We start from the raw sequence: 18659 nt of genomic DNA, 5'->3' as shown, positions 1-18659 counted from the left end.
AAGTGGAACAACGAACGCAGGACATCTCCAGCAATGGTGCCATGATCTTGAGGTAGCCGCCAGAAACGGTACCAAAGGGATCCTTGCCTTCCACGGCACATTTCGCCTCCAAGACCCTGGCAAATGTTTTATTCAGCTTGGTATCCTCATCCAAGAATCCACCGGCCTCAAAGAAAGGGGTGGCATGTCCTAGAGCAGCATCGCCAGGGAGCTGCCGATGCGGTCTCGCAGGTCATCAAATCGGAGGCGCCGCTGGTTTGACCTGAGCCACCCGTCCGTGTGCTATGAGTAGTGCTTCGATATTCGTTGACAAGATGATGAAGAGCGTGCTGGGATTATCCCGACGCCGTTGCATGCTCGGCGGGAAAGTAGTCTCCTCGTAGCCAACATCCCCGCCGTACCCCGCGGCGAAGTAGGAGCGACGACCTTGCCAGCAGCCAACTTGGCCATTCTCTACTCCTCGCTGCCGGACCGCGTCGCGGTATGCCCGCGGCAAGGGCCAGCATCGCGTCGAAGAGATCACGACCTTACCCAGGGGCGCTCGTTCCTTCCGCCAAGGCCGAGCAGGACGGCATCCACGGCAGGCTCAGCAGCCTCGCCGAGAAAGAGAAGGCTGCACGCCGCGCTGGCTTTTGGCCCCTGGGCACTCTAACCCTTGGCGGAAGGGGTTATCTGGTCTAAAAACGTGCACCAACAAAGGCTGGGAGCCAGCAAACAACATATCGGACCGGGAATGGGCTCGCCGTTCGCCGCCGTTGTGGATGGCAGCCAAGGCGGCCCAGCTTCGCTTCGTCAAGAACCGAAGGAGAAGGTGGCGAAAATCAATCGGCGGCTTCCACCATCCTTACGTACTAATCCATCTCTTCTTTCTAGACGCCTCGAGCACGTCGCTCCTTCCCTCCTTTTCCACCAGTAGCAAACACCCTTAGTACTACCAAGCAAACACTCCGAAAAACCCTTCTCCCAGGCAGCACAGAACTGCTGCTCTGCATCGCCCACCGCGTGGGATTGGGAATGCCCGGCGCCAGTCCGACTTCCAGATCATGGTTCGAAGAGGTCGACGATATGGCTGCGGAAGATACTGAACTGCTCACTAGTAGGGGCCTGCCCCCTTAGCGGTCCTACCTCGCCACGCCTTTATCCTTCACAGCCCAGTCATGTGCCTTCTACACTGGCTTGTCAGGCCACAGGGGCGTCTGGTGGTCCTCAGGGATTGGCGATTGGAGCCTCCCACATATAAGCTAGTTCCCTGGCTTAGCTGGACACATCACCTTGTTCACCTTCACCCACTACTGTATTATACTGTTTTCTCGGCCTCTGACCTCTGGATACTGCAACGCCAAAAGACGAGAGCTGGTCGATGGACTTCACAGGTAGTACTAAGTACAAATCATGCGCATATCCTGTCACATAGGTACTACTACTATTGCTCCGCAGAGCCCAGCAAGGCCGACCGAACAGTAGGCTCAGTCATACTTATGTACCGGCGTTGTTCTGGTTACATCAGAAACGGAATATTTACATGAACCTAAGCCACTAAAATTTCTGCGTCCTTCCCATATCCACCTGTGATGCCGCAACCACCACCCCCCACCCCCCAAAACATCGGTGGTGACCTTAGTTCAGGCACTGCGAGTACCACTGATTCGCCGCCTTGCAACTACCCTGCGAGCAGCATGTCGGGCCCGTCCACTACAACACCCTGTCAGTAACAGTTCACCTTCCTCTGCCCATGAACCTAAAGAAAGCGGGAACCTCGGAAGGGAGTAGTAACTTACACCCTGACCACCGCACTGCCCCCAGAGAGCAGCGCAGTTCCCACCACCACCGCCGCCGCCGCCATTCCCGCCCGTCGGATCGGGGTTGTTGGGCTGGGTCGTCGTGGTCGTGGGCGCACCACCACCACCACCACCACCACCACCACCACCAGAAGCGTCAAGCTTGCTCTTGACAAAGGCCAGCGCCTGCTGGCCGTACTTGGTGCCGTACTGCTGGTGTGAGTTGGCGTCGTTGCCCGTGCAGCAGTAGGGGTCGGTGGCGTCGCAGTAGGACTGGATCTTGGATGCGGATGAGGCGCAGACGTAACCTCGCGGGCGGGGGGCGAACTACATTTTACCATGAAAAAGAAAAAGCAGGTGAGTGAGTTAAGTTCAATACTATAAGAAGTGGGAAGGGGATGGTGAAATACGGGGGGAACACTGCTACATACACCCTGAGCCGTGCAAGTCCCCACATTGTAGGACAGACCGGCGACATAGCGCGGCGAGCCCATCTCAATGACGGCCTTGATCTGGCCGAGCGCGGCGGCCGAGATGGGCGGGGCGGTGGTGGTGATGCCCGATCCGGTGTCGGGCCCGCCGCAGTAGGCGTTGTCCATGATCTGGCCGCCCTGCGAGTAGCCGACCAGCACGAGCTTGGTGTTGGGGCAGCGCTGGTTGAAGCTGTTGACGGCCGACGCCACGGCGCTGGTGCCCTGCCGCGCCGAGTCGCCGTACTGCACGCCGCCGCAGCTCGACTGGCCGCCGCACGCCGGGTAGTTGATCGCCTCGGACGTCGCCCCCGGGTACGCCTGTAGGATCAGGTTGACCACCTGCCCCGCCGTGCCGAAGCCGGGCGGGACCGTCGTCTCACGCGCTCCGAAGACGTGGACCTCCGGGCATTGCCGCTTGGCGAGTACGGCGGAATCAGCCTCGAGAGGGGTGCCATTCACAAGAAGCGAGTGCGCCCAGAGGAGGAGGAAGGCAACCTTGGGAGTGGGCCACATGGTGATGGATCAAGCTGCTGCTGATGGTCCTGAGGGTCCTTTGGTGCTGCTATCTCAAAGACTCAAACTGGGCTGGGATGTGGAGGGAAGATTAAGACCAGGTGATTGCAACCGACCTCTTTATAGACGATCCTTGATGAAACGGCCGCCCAGGGCCTTGCGGAAACAAGCCCTGGCAACCCCTTGTGATGCCATGCTATCCCAGCTCACCAGCTGGGAACCGTTGCATTCCGTTACTCCGCCAAGCTGCCCGGGCTGGACCTCTTCTTAGTGTTTAGTGGCCATAGAGTAGCATCTTGTTGACAGGACACCCCTCTCTGCCAACCCTTCGCGGAAGATCCCAAGCGACTTGCCATGGTGAGCAATGGCCGGGGTTACTACCTAACACTATCCTCCGGCAGACTTGGAGTCTTCGAGAAGCCTTGGACGGCACCCTGACAGGGATCAACCCCTATTCTTGTATGACCTGATCGTGAGGTGTTGTGTGTGTGTGCATACCTACCTAGGTAGTGTAAGGTTACAGTGTGGAATAATACCCGGGCTCGCCGGGTCTCATGGGGTTGTCTGTGGGGAAGGCTCGGCGAGTGTTCCGGGAATGCAAGGTGCATCGCCCCCCTGCCACCATCCGCTTTCCGCTTCCGTGCAATTGTTTTGCGCCCAGCAACCCGGTTCTCTCTGCTCGGGATCATGAACTGCGGGGAATACCTTTTTGAAAGCAGCAGGGCCAGGTCCCGTCAACCGGATTCCGACGCCTTGAATTTAGCCTTTAGCCTGAATGTGCTTCGGCTCTCACCAGCAGGTAGGTCGATACAACGGTTCCACCGAGCCAATGCTGCTGGCATGATGGTGTTCCACCGTCTGGTTTCAGGTTCGGATGAGCTTCCGAAGTTCGAAAACGGATGTGTAGCACGAGCAGGGTTGGCTGAGTAACAAAGCAGATCCTGACCATACCTTGGGGAGCCTATATGTCCTCCTCACAGCTAGTCAGTTTGATCATAGTAACTACTACTAGTATCCCTGAGGAACCAACTCTGCGGCGGCACCCTATGTGAATAGAAAGTCAGAAAGCGCGATAACTAGCACTTTTACTTATCAAGTACAGTAACAACACTCTGGTTTTAGTTTCGCTACGTGGAGTGACGAGGCTCGCTTTCTATTGTGCTCACCGGCGCAGGCCCCAGTAAACACATGAAGGGAGCTGATGCTTCTCCATCTCAGACAGTTCTTATAACCATGATGCAGGCCTGTTCCAATACCAGAGACAGTCATTACCAGGGCAGACATACCATACGCCACCTGCCAGGAACCAAGTTGCACCCGCACCGGTAACCCTCTTTTATAACTTTTATCCCTAGTCCCAGGCTACCTCGGGTTAAAGAAAGCTAAGGTATACAGTATACACCAGATCTTTATTTAGGTACCTCGAGATATCAGAATTGAAGGGAAAGGATATGCGAACGGGAGAGAGCGAAGAATATAATATGAAGCTAAGACAAGGTGCCGACGCCTTCTCAGCAGCGCCCTAGTTCAACTTTGGGTTCGAATGTAGGAGGTCGGCTGAGCCACACGAACGCCACAACTGCCCCATCAGGCTATCCTACCACATGCAGTCTGAAATCGCAACGGATGAGAAAGATACTACCTGACCTACGATCCACTCCGACCTTTTTATAGGCATCCGACCACCTCTCGGCGACGAGGTCGACTCTCTCTTCTTGGAGGCCGCAGGGGGTCGGTCCGCATGGCACCTCATATCCACGCTAGCAGGGGCGCCTCGGGTGTTTGGCCAATGCGCGCCTAATCAAAAGCTGCCGCCGCAGAAATCCAGCGAATCGCTCCCCCTGTTGCGCTGGACATCCAAAGAAAGACTGGCCATTGAAGCTTCTCTTGAAGTACGAGATCGATCCATCTCTGGAGAGTCCGGATCGCGCCCGGCCCAGCACACGGTTGCAACTCCGCGGGGAAGCGCGCGAAAGTTTAGTAAACAAGTGTCCCAGGCAGCAAACGACAGGGTCCACGTGTTGATCTCACCCTAGTATCCTAGCACCAAAGGTGAGATTTAAGGCGTGGCTTGGAAGCTAAAAACGCCCTTTGGCCTATTACAACCCCAGGCTTCGCACCGCCGTCCAATCCTTCACAGCCGCTTCACACGCGCATTGCCAGATCTAGACCGCAATGAGAAGCCTGCAGAGTCAGCGAGGACATGGGTCCTGGAAACATCTAAAAAGAAGCTTCCGCCAAGATGCATGATTTGTGCTCGTGCCGTTGACCTTCAAGTTATCACTCGGCACACTCCCGAGTCCAGCGGGTAGGGAACTGTAACACGCCGTGATGGCTCAGTTCAAGCGTGTGAAGACCATGTAAGGTGGTCCTCTCAATCGACAGGTCCCTCGAACGATGTGATATGCCTAACTTATATCCTGTGCAGCTTCGAGGCAAGGACGAAGAGGCGGATACACAGAATCGTGCCATGGATCCAGAACCCCCTCCAAGGCGTGGACAAGCAACATATTGTCTTTGCCCCGAGACACGAAGCCAGCACACTCGAGCTGTTCTTTGACTTGTTCTTGTAAGTCTCTACCCCATAGGATTCGTGTAAACCCCCCCTCAGCCGACCTTATTCCTTCTGACAAGGTCCGGGACAGCGTGGCGAACCTAGCAACGTTCACAGCCTACCACTCCATCACCGACCACTCCTCGCTGTTCGCCTACATCGGCTTCTTCGCCATCATCTGGGCGACCTGGTTCCACACGGTGCTGTACGACGTGCGCTTCGAAAACGACAGCATCTACAGCCGGGCGTGCAAGACAGTCATGATGATCGTCTTCGTCGGCTTCGCCCTGGTCGGCTCGGCCTTCGCACCCGGCACCGAAAGGGGCGACAACACCAGCTTCCGCATCCTGTGCTACACGCTGGTGCTCAGCCGCGCGCTGTTCGCGCTGCAGTACCTCGTGGTGGGCGTGTTTGTCGGCCGCGCGCGCCGCACAGACCTCTACCTGCCGCTGTTCCTCAACGTGCTGACCTACGTGGTGGCCGCCGCCGTCTTCGCGGGCCTGATCCCGCTGTTCCCGGACGACAGGGCGGCCACGGCCGAGAACGGCATCTACAGCGTGTGGTGGATCGTCATGGCGGCCGAGACGCTCGCCACGGTCAGCATCTCGTGCATCTGGCGCATGCTGAGCTTCAAGAAGACGCACCTGGTCGAGCGCATGGGCCTGCTGACGCTGATCGTCATCGGCGAGGGCGCCATCGGCGTGACCAAGACCATCTCGCGCCTGATGGGCAAGTCCGGGCTCGAGCCGGAGGCGTCGGGCCTGATCCTGTGCATCGTCCTGATCCTGGTGGGCACGTGGATGATCTACTTCGACAACCACCCGCACGGCCACTTCGGCACCATCCGCCAGCAGATCTGGTCAGCCCTGCACTTCCCCATCCACCTGGCCATCGTGGGGCTAGTCGAGGGCGCCCAGCAGGTCGCCCTGGCGCGGTATGTGGCCCACAACGGGCTGAAGCTGGAGGAGAAGTTTGTGCAGTACTGTTTCAGGGACCACCTCGACGGCGAGGCCCTGGCGGACAAGCTGCGCGCCGCGGTCGAGTCGCTCCACCTCGACAAGAAGCTGGCCAGCCTCATCTTTGTCGACGGCATCGAGCGGGATATCTACGCAATCGGCAACTCGACGGGCATTTGTACTAGTAGTAACAGCGTGGCAAACGGCACCAGCGGCGCCGACTTCCCGGACGCCCTCCTGGTCCTGTACGGCAAAGTCGTGGCGGCCATGTACAGCGCGCTTGGGCTGAGCATCCCGCTGGACGAGGGCGTGCTCGGCGTGATGTTCGAGTCGTGGAAGCTGGTGTACCGCTACTTCTGGGCTGCCTTCCTGGTCCTGATGGCCTGCTTCCTCGTCGTCACGCTGCTGATCCGCACCACCAAGGTCGACGCCTTCGACTACACGGCCTGCTTCGCCCGCGCCGCCGTCATCGTCGCGGCCGCCTCGATCCTGGCCCTGTCGGCCAGCAAGGACGTCATGTACGCCATCATCGGCACGCCCGTCATCCTGCCCCTCGCCGTCGGGCTCATGTACCTGATCATCGTCCTCGACCGGGTCGGCGCTTGGATTGCGAACAGGAGGAACAGGCGGTCTGGCGATCCGCTGATTGGCGCGGGCCACGGAGATGGGCACGATCATCACGGAGGGAACCACAATGCTAGAGAGCACCCGGACGGCGTTGATGGCGGGCAAGACGCCGCGGGGGATAAGCAGAGCCTCATTGTCGCGGAGCGGGCGGTGACGCCGCCGGACGGCGACCGTCGCATTTCGTACAACCCGCTTGGTACGGCCGTGATGCCGTCGTACTACTACTATGCGACCGAGCCGCCGGCGTACACATCACCGGAGCCCACTCCGCCGCCAACGGTGACGTACGCTACCGGCGGCTATGTGCCCGTGTACGATCCGCACTATTCCGGCGAGGGGTGGGAGAGGGGCCGTTGAGAAAAGGCAGGCAGTGTCGATTTGGATGATTTGATGTATTGGTTACAAAAGAGCATTGGTGTTAGGGTGATCCACGAATAGCATGTACAGCGACTGAACAGAGTTTCGTGAACTTCTGAATTCGAACAGAGTGATAAGATACCCAGGAGCCCGTTATGCATGCGAGGAAGTTGTTGAACGTTCCCCTGAATCAGATTTACCTATGGTCACATATTACTATGGCGCACCAAGGTCATTGCTATGAGCAGGAAGGGAGGATACTCATAAAAGGACAGTTAGAGGAGCGGAAGGCGCCGAGGAGCAAAGGAGGTGTTACACTCTCACCTATCTCCCCCGGGATACACCTAAGGTAAACAAATTAAACGAAATGCTCCTTGCCCAAACACATCTATCCCTAAAATAGGCACTACTAGTACCCAATCCCCCCTTCTCACGCCCCCTTCCCCTTAAAGAACAAACTCAACCCCCCCATCAAACCCTGCAACCCCTTCCGCTCCCCGCCCTCCACCATCCCCGCCGTTATCCAACCCGGCAGCTTCCCCCGGATGCGCTCCGTGCCAAACCGCCGATCGACCAGCACCACCGCCGCATAGTCGGCGCGGTGCCGGATCGCCCGACCGATACTCTGGTTGACGGCACGCATGCACGCGTTCTCGTAGAACTCCCTGGCGGCCTGCTTCGCTTGTTGTTGTGGGCTGGCTTGCGCTTGGGCGTCATTATCATCACTGTTGTTATTGTTGTTGTTATTTTGATGTTGTTCTTGTTCTTCTTGTTGTTGCAGGCGCGACATGACCGTCGACTCGATATATTCCAGGCGCGCCTTCCAGTCCGGCGAGTGGATGTTGGGGTAGGGCAGGCCGACCACCACGACGCAGCGGCCGAGCCGGTCCGAGAAGTTGATGCCCTCCGACAGCCGGCCGCCGACGACGCTGAGGAGGACGGCTCCGCCCCGGTTGGACCTTTGGGACGGGGGAGGCGGAGGCGGAGAGAGGATGGCAGCGCTGTACTGCTGCAGGAGCTCCTCGCTTGTCGAACCGCCGCTCTTTGTCTCGCGGAAGAGGGCCTTCTTCGCGCCCAGCCGGTCCCACAGCGCTGGCTGCCCTGGCGTGTCGGCTGTTTGCCACGCGGTGACCACCTCGTCGAGATAGCCGTAGCTGGGAAAGAAAACGACCACCCCGTCGGGGACCACCGAGCAGATGTTGAGCAGGACGAGGCCTAGTTGCCGGATCATGGAGCGGTCGCTCCGTTTCTGGAAGCTGAACTCGAAGGAGTCGACGGTCGCGGTGGCATTATTATTGTCTGGTGGAATCGGCTTTGTCGAGGCAAGAGTCCAAGCGAAGAGGTTGGACGATGGGATGACGTGCCCGCAGCTGAGTGTGGTAATCCTGTCTGGCGGAAGGGTAGGGAAGAGATGCATTTTGTAGTCTTCGAACGGGGACATGGTGCCGCCGGCGAGAATGATAGCCCTCGCTGCCAAGGCGATGGAGGAGAAGGCGTGTGTTGGTGACAGTAGGAGATATGACAGTTTGATGTCCGGCGGGGTGCCCGCCAGCTTCTCGTGGAAAATTCGGCCCTCGATGCTGAGGTTTGTGAGTGCAGTCATGAACGAGACAAGGGTATGAAGAACCGGCGTTGGCCGAGCAGGTTTGTCAACCGTACCGGAGGACGAGGATTCTTGCTCTTCTGCGTGGCTGACATAGCTCTCGACCTTGTACGCCAGCTTAGACTCTTGAATGTACTTTATCAGCTGGTACAGGTTGATTTGGTCCGCTCCGCGGGCCTTCAGGAGGATGCTTGAGTCGACAATGCCTTGGTCACCCTAATGGCCATCAGCAGTGTGCTTCTTCATACAGGGAACACTGAAAGTTACCTTTGCACCGAGCAGTCCGTTTAGACACTCACTCAGGGACTCGATGACCTTGCCAACCTGGGCCACCATGACCCGGTTCTCGCCCTTCAGCCTTTTGCCGAACCATTTGACATAGACTCCAAGCATCTGCCTCGCTCTTCTAAGCTCGCTCAAACGAATCTCTGCTGCGTGGACATTGGCAACCGCGTCCATAATGTTGTGTGCTTCGTCAATCACCACAACGTTCCCTTCGAGTTTGATGCCCAGGGCATCTCGTGCACTTTTCTGTAGCAGCAAGGGGTAAGGCAGCGTGATGACCTCTGCCCCTGGTATAGCTGTTCGCGACGCGTAATACGGACACACCTGTAGCTCCTTGCCTATCCGGTGCAGGTCCTCTATGTCCGGCAGCGTTGCCAGGGCTGTATCTCGGAACTCATGGGTCTGCTTCAAGTTCTCTGCGTTTGGCATGAACGGGCATTTCTCTTTGGCCTTTGACTGCTGAAGCTCTGTACATCGGTCATTGATAGCAGACAGCGACCCTAGCCGCGCAACCGAGGGGTTAATGCACAGCTTCTGTCTCGATGACAAAGGAAGCTGTTTGACCGCTTCTGTTGCGGGCTTCTCCTCGTCGCCTCCTTTGGAAGAGACCATGTCGGCAGGAATAGATGGAGGAAACGCCGGCCGCCGCAGTTCCGAGATGAACTGCGTCAACTGCGAGTGGGTGCGAGAGGTGTAGTAAATCTGCCTCCTGTCAGCTTGACTTGACCCGACTCTCCGTGAACTTCACCACTCATCAACAGAACCGACCTTGATTTCATCCTCCACTTCCCCATCTACTTCCTCCTTCCTCCGCGAGCCCCCAAGACCGACCTTCTCCAACAGCGCCCTGGTCTCCTTACTCAACGGACCTAGCCCGTCATCCGTCCCGTCCTCCCCGGCACCCCAGTCGTCCACCAGAAACTCCCTCTCCTCATCCACCTCCCCCTTCGACCTTGACCTCTTCCCCTCCTCATCCACCCTCACCCTCTTATTGGCGCCCCTTTGACTTTCCCGACTACTACCACCCCTAGCCTCCAGCTCCTTCTCCCTCATCCGCACCCTGTCCAGCGCTCGCTCCCTCTCCTCCCACCGCCTCGCGAGCTCCTCCCGTTTCCGCCGCAACGCCGCCTCAACCATCCACTGGGGCTCGCCGGCCATGCCTGAAGCGGTGGTGTCGAAGGAGGCCTCGTACCGACAGCGCTTTTGGTTGCGCAGCCAGGTGAGTGCGGCGCAGATCAGGGAGAGGGATTTGCCCTAGTTTTTGTTGTTCAATTTCAATGGTCAGTCGTTGTACTGCGGTATTTCAATATTTTTTTTTCGATCGGGCGAGATGAAATTCGATGAAAGGGAGGGGAAGGAGGTACCGTGCCCGTTGGGCTCTCCAGGATGCCGACCTGGCCGTTGCCCTTTTCGAGGACATTGTAGACTGTGCGCATGAATTCCAGTTGCACGTCGTACGGTTGGTAAGGGTGGTGGAAATCGATGGCTGCGTTTTCGCTCATTTTCTTTTCGATTGATTACAGGTCGTTGCTGGTGCAGGTTGTGTTGTTTCGTCAAATCTGTAAGAGATATTCATCAATCGGAAGACCCTAGTTCGCGACACGCGATGTTGCGAACCGAGTAGGAAGGAACCTTAGGCATATAAGGTGTGTGTGTATTGGTTGTGGTCCTCCAAAATTGCTTTTGAGAAATGATTTCTACATATTCAGATGGTTGGAGACAAGACTAGGACATAGGTCGAGACCGAGACGGTCACGTGAGGCTCTAATACGGATTACAACGATTACCATTCATGATTACCTGCGCCGGACTCCGCTTCTATAGCAAACATGTAATACCATAGACTTGATCTTCTCCTAATACCACTCCATTAATTTTCCGGTTCTACTTTGAGAATGTTAATCTCATCCTCGTCGTCATAACCCGGGTCGCTGGACCCCTCGACGGATTCGTCCAGCCCCATGCGCAGGAACTCGTGCTCTAGTGCCTGCTCGGCGCTGAGCCGCTTGCTCGGATCTAACTCCATGCACCTTGAGAGGAACTCGATAGCCAGTTTCTCGTCATCAGGGAGTTTCTGTCCCTTTCCGCTCCGGTCAGTGCTCCACGCGATAATCCCCTCGAAAGTGAACCCGGACCGGGGAATGGTCGGGATTGTAGTCTCCAGCATGCAGCCGTGCAGCACGGCGGCCATCTGCATCCGGTCCCGCCCGAAAATTGTAGCGATCTCGATCATGGCCTCGACGTCGTCTGCCGAGTTGAAGAAGGGGAACCGCCGCGACAGGATGGTTAAGAGGATGACGCCGGCGCTCCAGATGTCAATCTTGGTCGTCTGCTCGGTGCACTTGAACAGGACCTCGGGCGCACGGAAACCTCGCGTGCCGGCGCGGTTCGCCCTGCGCGATGGGCGCGTGTCCTCCCGCGGCATCCCGCCTTTCGGTCCGGTGATCAGCGGCCGGAGCTTCCTTTTCCGCGCTGCCGGTTCCTCATGGCACACGCATGGCTTGGTGTCGTAGCCCTCGCGCTCCGCCAGACCAAAGTCGACTAGGACGCCTCGGCGCGAGGTAGGGTCATAGAGGAAATTGGTCGGTTTGATGTCGCGGTGGATGATGTTGTGCGAGTGCACGCTCGCGAGCGCCGTGAAAAGTGACCGCAGATAGATGGCGATGTCAAGGACCGTCATCTTGCGAAAGTAGTCGCGGAAGTCCGAATGGCGAAAGTAAGGAAGGATGGCAATGACCTGGTCGGTCCAGCGAAACGCTGTGATCAAAGGGCATACCGAGTCGCAACCTCGCAGGTCATGCAGAAGATCCAGCTCGTTGAAGATACGGCTTGGAGAGGAAGTCACGTAGATTTTCTTGATAGCGACGTATTTGGGTTTGCGGCGACGGTGTGATTGGGACGGGTAGTCGAGTGATGTACTGGATTCGCTTGCGAAGCTCTTTAATGGGGGTGGCGTCCATTTTTCTGTCTCCTTTTCCAGATCCCACGAGTTGTCGTACCTATCATATAGCAAATCTTCGGCTTTGTAGACGGTAGAGAACGTGCCTGGAATGTGGAAGTCAGCAAGGGAGGTCGCCCTGAGTTCTGGGGAAAGGGCAGAGGCCAAAGCCTACCTTCGCCTATGCGTTTAATCAACCGGTATTTGTTCCGGAAACCCTCGAAGCAATTCTGCAACCTCTCCATGTCCTGCTGAATATGGCTGTCGTCTGTGAATTCCTCTTCTGAGCTCCCCGAGGACCGGGACTCCTCGCCATCATCGTCTGCGGGCTCGCCATCTTGCTCCACTTCGTCATCGTCCCGCAGCGCGCTCTCGTTCATCTCGGTATCCTCAGTGGAGGGAGCATCTTCGTGTATTCGGAACGACTCCGTCTGGAAGGAATCCGCGCGACGCCGACGTGCACCCATTACCATCGCCATTCTGGGCACCTGCTTAAGGGAACACAGAGCGAGACCGAGAGAGAAAGGGAGAATGCGGGCTGCACTCGGCTCAATTGCGTGTTATTGAGGGCGCATGAGGTCTTCCTGAGGCAACCACGCTTCGTCTGGGCTCCTAGCGGATTAGCTTGACGACAGGAGGTATCCTGGGGACGTCTTTCTTGCGGAATGCCTGCAGCAAGTCTTGGAGATCAGACGGGTCGAGTGCTTGTTTGGAGGGGCAGTGCACAGACCACGACGCGGCAAGCTGACAGGTGACGCGATTCATTTGCGCCCCACTACCTACAGAGTCAACAAACAAAATTGCCCGTTGCCAGGCGATATCCCCGCTGCAAGCAACGACCGGAGGAGGGGCGCTGCGACAGTCGCTCGGCCCAATACTTTGTTCTCCAGCAACAGCGGCTGCAGAGGGCCGACAACTGCGACAGAACACTTACGACATAGATGTTAACAACTCAGCCGTTGATAACATTGCATATATTTCCTCCTTTTTCTGCACCACTGGCTCCCCTCCCGCGATTCCCGCCATCGGCTGTTGTCCGCCATGGACAGCGTCACCTTCGACATCAACGATGCGCTCAAGCATTACATGGACGATCCCGCCAATATCCCGACGCCCGAGGCTGACGGAACCCTGGTCGACTGCGAAAACGAGCCCGAGGCTCTTGCCGACAATGCCGTCATCAACGGCGTCCTCAACCCCATCGTCGACGCTGTGGCCGAGAACCCAGATGCGATCACACGCAGCCACATCTTTGACTCGCTGCAGTTTCTCTTAAAGTGTGCACCCATCTCCTCTCACCCCCTACTACCCTCCGCAAGAGACACGTCGCTGTTGGCAGCGGACACACCTACCCCTGCCAAGCGCGCGCGTCCTCTGGGTTCCGGCGCCACAGATCGTCGTTTGAAGGACTCTGATTCTGAGCTGTTCAAACAATCCAGGTACACGTCTTTCCTGTCGGCGCACGCTCTGAGCAAAATCTTTGACCTGATTACCTCCGGCCTCGCCACCGAAGCCGATGTCATCCACCATGATCTCGAATCGGACGAGCAAGAGCTCATCGCGCACCACAAGCAACTGCTCGAGATGTACGGCTTTCTCCTGCAGTGGACTATCGCCGCCGTCGAGACCAAGGCCGCCGAGAAGTCGTCGACAACAGTGCCCACGCGGGGCCGCGGCAAGCCCAAGGGCAAGAAAGACAGCGGAAGAGACGCAACCTGGGACTCGTCGACACAGTTAGAGACGGCGCTCAGCACGATGTGCAAAGTGCTGCGCCTGAAACTGAACAATATTTTCTTGACAACATCAGAGCGTGACACCTTCATATCGCTGCTGACGCGCCCTGTCTACATGGTCCTTGAGAGCGAGCAGCGCGTCAAGAGCACCAGCATCCGGATGCACGCTTTTAAGGTGCTCTGCGTTGCGGTCAAACACCATGGCCACGGATACGGTGGGTATGCCACCATGCGCTGTCCGGAGGAAAGCTAACTTGCCCAGCCGCCCAAATATCCATCGTGCAGAATCTGACGTACTTCGAACACCTGTCGGAGCCAATGGCCGAGTTCCTCCACATCCTGGCGGAACAGTACGACTACCCGCAGCTGGCAGACGAGATCCTGCGAGAGCTCAGCAACAAGGAATTCAACAGCAACGATACCAAGGGGCCGAAGTCTGTTTCCTCCTTCATGATTCGACTGTCTGAGCTCGCGCCGCGGTTGGTCATTAAGCAGGTCACATTGTTGGCAAAGCAACTGGACAGCGAGGTACGGGAAAATAAGGTTGGATTGAGCTGCTCATAACTGACCTGCACAGTCTTACACCCTCCGGTGCGCCCTGATCGAAGTGTTCGGCAACATGCTTGCGTACCTGAGCAAGTCAGAGGAGAGAGGAGAGAGCCACAAGACGCAGATGAATGCATTCTTTGACGTGTTGGAGGAGCGCTTCCTTGATATCAACCCTTACTGTCGATGCAGGACTATCCAAGTCTACGTCAAGCTGTGCGAGCTGGACCAAAAATTCCCAAAGCGGCGGCAGAAGGCAGCCGAGTTGGCATGCCGTAGTCTCGAGGATAAGAGCAGCCATGTCAGGCGAAACGCCATCAAGCTCCTTGGCACCCTTATCAGGACACATCCATTTACCGCACTCCACGGCGCGCAGCTCGCTAAGAAGGACTGGCAGGAGCGGCTGGAAAAGGTTGACGCTGAGCTAAACGCACTTAAACCGCCGGTTGATGCGCCTGGGCTTGATGGCGACAAGGCCAATACCACGGTGGATCAGGACCTGCTGGACGATGCCACCCAGATCGAGCAGTCCCCGAAGAAGCAGCCGGCAGAGATGACCGACGAGGAGAAGATTGCCGCCATCCGGAAGGCCCAAGAAGAGGCGGCCACCTCTGAGGCCATCGAGAAGCTGACGCTGACGAAGCGGTACTACACCGAAGCCCTCAAGTTCATTGACGTCCTGCACGAGGCGACCGAAACGGTGTGCCAGCTACTTGGATCCCGCAACAAGAGCGAGGTCATCGAGGCGATGGACTACTTCGAGATCGGTGACGCTTATAATATCGAGAACAACAAGGTCGGCATTCGTCGGATGCTCAGACTCATCTGGACGAAGGGCAACAGCGACGAGGGCAAGGGCGTGCAAACCCATCTGATCGAGTGCTACAAGCGTCTCTTCTTCGAAGCGCCAGACAACTTCAGCCCCAACGATGCGGCCAACTATATCGCGAGGAATATGATCAGTCTGACATTTGGCGCGACACCTGCCGAGCTAACCTCCCTGGAGCAGCTATTGAGCACCATGATGAAGCAAGGCATGATCCCCGAGCTGGTCATCGCGAAGCTGTGGCAGGTCTATGGTGTGCAGAAGCGAGAAATCTCCCGGAAGCAGAGGAGGGGTGCCATCATCGTTCTCGGCATGCTCGCTACTGCTAGCCCAGAGATTGTCGTCGGTGAGATGGAGACGATGCTGCGTACAGGGCTCGGATCCCACGGTCGTGCGGATCTCCAGCTGGCCAAGTACACTTGCGTCGCCCTCCGGCGCATCAATCCCACGGGTCGTCAGGCCAAAGAGTCCACCGCCCCGAAGTTCGCCCGGCTGCCAAACGACCATGCTGTGCTCGTGAGACTGGCTGCTATCACGGAAGTGCCCACTGACAGCAAGGACTGGTATGGTGTTGCTGAGCAGGCCATCAATGCTATTTACGCTATCTCGAAGCATCCAGACGTGCTCTGCTCTGAGATAATACGGCGCAAGACGAAAGCTGTCTTCTCTCGCCCCGGCTCACGTGCGAGTTCACAACCAACTTCGCGTCCCGGTTCCCGCGACGAGGCTCAACCGGCACCGAGTCAAGTTACGGCTACCGAAGGTGCAGACGGCGACCCAACTGTCATCGGCTCACAACCGTCGCCCACAAGCCCGACAAAAAAGCGGAACAACAAGGACAGCACCGTCGGTCTCTCCCAGCTCCTCTTCATAGTCGGCCACGTCGCTATCAAGCAGATTGTGCACCTCGAACTCTGCGAGTTGGACATCAAGCGCCGGAATCAGGAAAAGGAGAAAACTTCTGGGGCATCGAAGGAGCGTTCTTCTCTCGGTGTGAGCACCTCCAGCCGCCGATCTGCCTCGAACAAGGAAAAGTCAAAGGCAGAGGAAGAGGGCGACGAGCTTGACCTCATCGGCGGCACAACCGAGGACGAGGTCACGGACCAGATAGCCTACATCCGTGAGCACGAGCTGGTCACCGGGGAGACTTCGCTCCTTGCCCTCTTCGGCGGAATGGTCAGGGAGATCTGCGCCCGGAATGACCTCTACCGCGACCGCAACCTGCAGCAGGCGGCTACCCTCTGTCTGGCAAAGTTCATGTGCGTCTCATCCGAGTACTGCGAGGCCAACCTAGGCCTGCTCATCACCATCATGGAGAAGTCCACCGACGCGACAGTGCGCAGCAACGCGGTGATCGCCCTGGGTGACATGGCCGTGTGCTTCAACCACCTGATCGACGAGCACAGCGACTTCCTGTACCGCCGCCTCGCGGATCCGGACCCGTCGGTCAAGCGGACGTGTTTGATGACGCTGACCTTCCTGATCCTGGCCGGGCAGGTGAAAGTCAAGGGCCAGCTGGGCGAGATGGCCAAGTGCCTGGAGGACGAGGACAAGCGGATCGCCGACCTGGCGCGCATGTTCTTCACCGAGCTGAGCACCAAGGACAACGCCGTGTATAACCACTTTGTGGACATGTTCAGCCTGTTGTCGGCGGATCGGCGGATCAACGAGGAGAGCTTCAGGCGGATTGTGCGGTTCTTACTTGGGTTTGTGGAGAAGGTGATTTTTTTTTTTTTTTTGTCTTCATTTTCGCTCTGTTCCGGGAGGTTGCAGTATGGTTTTGCTGACGCTGACGATGTTGGAAACAGGACAAACATGCCAAGCAACTCGCGGAGAAGCTGGCTGCCAGGCTGGCCCGGTGCGAGAATGAGCGGCAGTGGAATGATGTGGCGTTTGCGCTGGGCTTGCTGCAGCACAAGAATGAGGATATCGCCAAGCTGGTGTCCGAGGGGTTCAAGATGGTACAGGCTCCTGCGTAGTAGGCTTGTCTTGTCAGATATAGTATTTGGATGGCAGTTGTCTCCGGGTTCTTCTGAGAATATGCATGGGGGGCAGGGGGGGTTCTAGAGTGGCGTCTGGCGTGTCGGGCTAGGTACGGAGAAACAGGCATCCTCGCCTCGGTCGTGCTATCAGTCGGGGTGGGCTGTTGTTTGGATCCCTTATGTGAAACGTGCACGATAGTTATGATCTTGAACGTTTGCTCACACTCACAAGTTGAAGCGACCGGCGCATGTTGATCTAGTGTATGTGGTGACCTCCTGCTTCCTAGCCACAGTTGAATATTTCAGTGCCTGATTGTAAACGTACGAGAGTACTAGCCACTGTGACTCTACTACTAGTTGGATGATGAGCGGCATGAAACCTCTTAAGGATCCTCAGCACAACATCAGCTTGCGTACCAGACTTCCCCGGAAGATCCTCAATCGGTGACCGTGTAGAGCAGGAAGGATGTTAGAATCATGACTGCGGTAGTCATCCCAGATACTTTCGGCCGGCTGGGTACTAATTGCCCTGATTCAAGATACCTCCTCCAACCCTCCTCCCTGTTTAGTCCGCGAGACCATAGTCCTTGAGAGCCCGAATGAGATCCCTTTGACTCCCCTGCGCCTTAACAACAACATACACCGAATATGGCGTGGCATTCAGGGCTTCCAGCTCGCACACCCACGGCCTTTCCCGCAAGAAATTCCCGATCCGGATGATGTACTCGCCGAGGCGTCGCGTGCTGAAGATGGTGTTGGAAGCGCTGTGGAACTGGTCCCCCGGCGGAATGTAATAGCGGTTCTGCCAACACACCTCGATATACGGGGGGCCCGCCTTCCATAGGAGTCCTATGAAGAACATGAGCTGCCCCCTGTTCAGATCGAGGTATTTGCCGTCCACGATGGGGTAGCCGTCCAAGGTCCATGACTGCCAGTGTTGGGCTGCTGCTGCTGCTGCTGGTGGTGGTGGTGGTAGTGGTGCGCGTGGCTCCGCGTGTCCGTTGGCTCCGGGTTCACTGGATGGTTAGCCTTCCATGGTTTGTTTAACAAACTGCGGGCTTTGTTCTATCCGGTGTCGAAACCTGCTAGGCATTCAATTTCATTAGCGTTGACGCATTCCGGACGGCCGAGATCTTCCTACCTTTTGACTTGGCACCTCAGTCGACCGTTCTTCTCCTTGTGCGTAGCGAAATAAGCTGGGGTACAGGAATGGGGAGGGCGGTTGCTCGATACTCGATAGCTAATGCGAAATGCGAGAGCGTAGACTTCAACTTGAAACCGAATCAATGTGAAATTGTACGTGTTATTAAGAGAAGCAGAAGACGTCTGACTCGACTAAAGTGTAAGAAACATGCACACATGGGATTGTGTATCTGGATCATGGATGTCCCTGCATTTCAACTGCAACCTAACTGACGTCCCTTCTATGCGAGAAACAGGGAGCCGATTCCGCTGACTGTTGGTTCTTCAGCAGGAACAAGTGCTCAT

The 18659-nt window shown here is 57.0% G+C and overlaps 5 protein-coding genes across 5 annotated transcripts; 2 read left to right on the top strand and 3 right to left on the bottom strand.

The window, feature by feature from the left end:
• Positions 1 to 1340: 1340 nt before the first annotated feature.
• Positions 1341 to 2957, bottom strand: B0T15DRAFT_258600 (carbohydrate esterase family 5 protein). Its single transcript, XM_062863291.1, has 3 exons — positions 2210 to 2957; positions 1779 to 2105; positions 1341 to 1692 (listed from the first exon to the last, which is right to left on the bottom strand). Exons 1-3 carry the CDS (start codon positions 2762 to 2764, stop codon positions 1618 to 1620), a joined length of 957 nt encoding a protein of 318 aa, XP_062718678.1. The 5' UTR covers positions 2765 to 2957; the 3' UTR covers positions 1341 to 1617.
• A 1849-nt stretch (positions 2958 to 4806) lies between these two features.
• B0T15DRAFT_258573 (bacterial low temperature requirement A protein-domain-containing protein) lies at positions 4807 to 7397 on the top strand. The gene is made up of 3 exons (XM_062863290.1): positions 4807 to 5124; positions 5193 to 5333; positions 5410 to 7397. Exons 1-3 carry the CDS (start codon positions 5096 to 5098, stop codon positions 7256 to 7258), a joined length of 2019 nt encoding a protein of 672 aa, XP_062718677.1. The 5' UTR covers positions 4807 to 5095; the 3' UTR covers positions 7259 to 7397.
• A 291-nt stretch (positions 7398 to 7688) lies between these two features.
• Positions 7689 to 10648, bottom strand: B0T15DRAFT_559331 (helicase C-terminal domain-containing protein; the record flags this gene model as incomplete). The annotated part of the gene is made up of 4 exons (XM_062870506.1): positions 7689 to 9077; positions 9129 to 9848; positions 9915 to 10400; positions 10511 to 10648. 4 exons carry the CDS (start codon positions 10646 to 10648, stop codon positions 7689 to 7691), a joined length of 2733 nt encoding a protein of 910 aa, XP_062718676.1.
• A 179-nt stretch (positions 10649 to 10827) lies between these two features.
• B0T15DRAFT_419590 (kinase-like domain-containing protein) lies at positions 10828 to 12812 on the bottom strand. The gene is made up of 2 exons (XM_062865529.1): positions 12260 to 12812; positions 10828 to 12191 (listed from the first exon to the last, which is right to left on the bottom strand). The coding sequence occupies exons 1-2, from the start codon at positions 12561 to 12563 to the stop codon at positions 11017 to 11019; spliced, it is 1479 nt and encodes a 492-aa protein (XP_062718675.1). The 5' UTR covers positions 12564 to 12812; the 3' UTR covers positions 10828 to 11016.
• A 313-nt stretch (positions 12813 to 13125) lies between these two features.
• B0T15DRAFT_495468 (condensin component-like protein) lies at positions 13126 to 17168 on the top strand (the record flags this gene model as incomplete). The annotated part of the gene is made up of 4 exons (XM_062867101.1): positions 13126 to 14032; positions 14080 to 14345; positions 14395 to 16908; positions 16998 to 17168. 4 exons carry the CDS (start codon positions 13126 to 13128, stop codon positions 17166 to 17168), a joined length of 3858 nt encoding a protein of 1285 aa, XP_062718674.1.
• Positions 17169 to 18659: the final 1491 nt, after the last annotated feature.

Source organism: Chaetomium strumarium, assembly GCF_033439665.1.
Source record: "Chaetomium strumarium strain CBS 333.67 chromosome Unknown B0T15scaffold_6, whole genome shotgun sequence".
Lineage (NCBI taxonomy): Eukaryota > Fungi > Ascomycota > Sordariomycetes > Sordariales > Chaetomiaceae > Chaetomium > Chaetomium strumarium.
The sequence above is the reverse complement of the archived record's forward strand: the minus strand, read 5'-3'. Positions and strand labels throughout refer to the sequence as shown.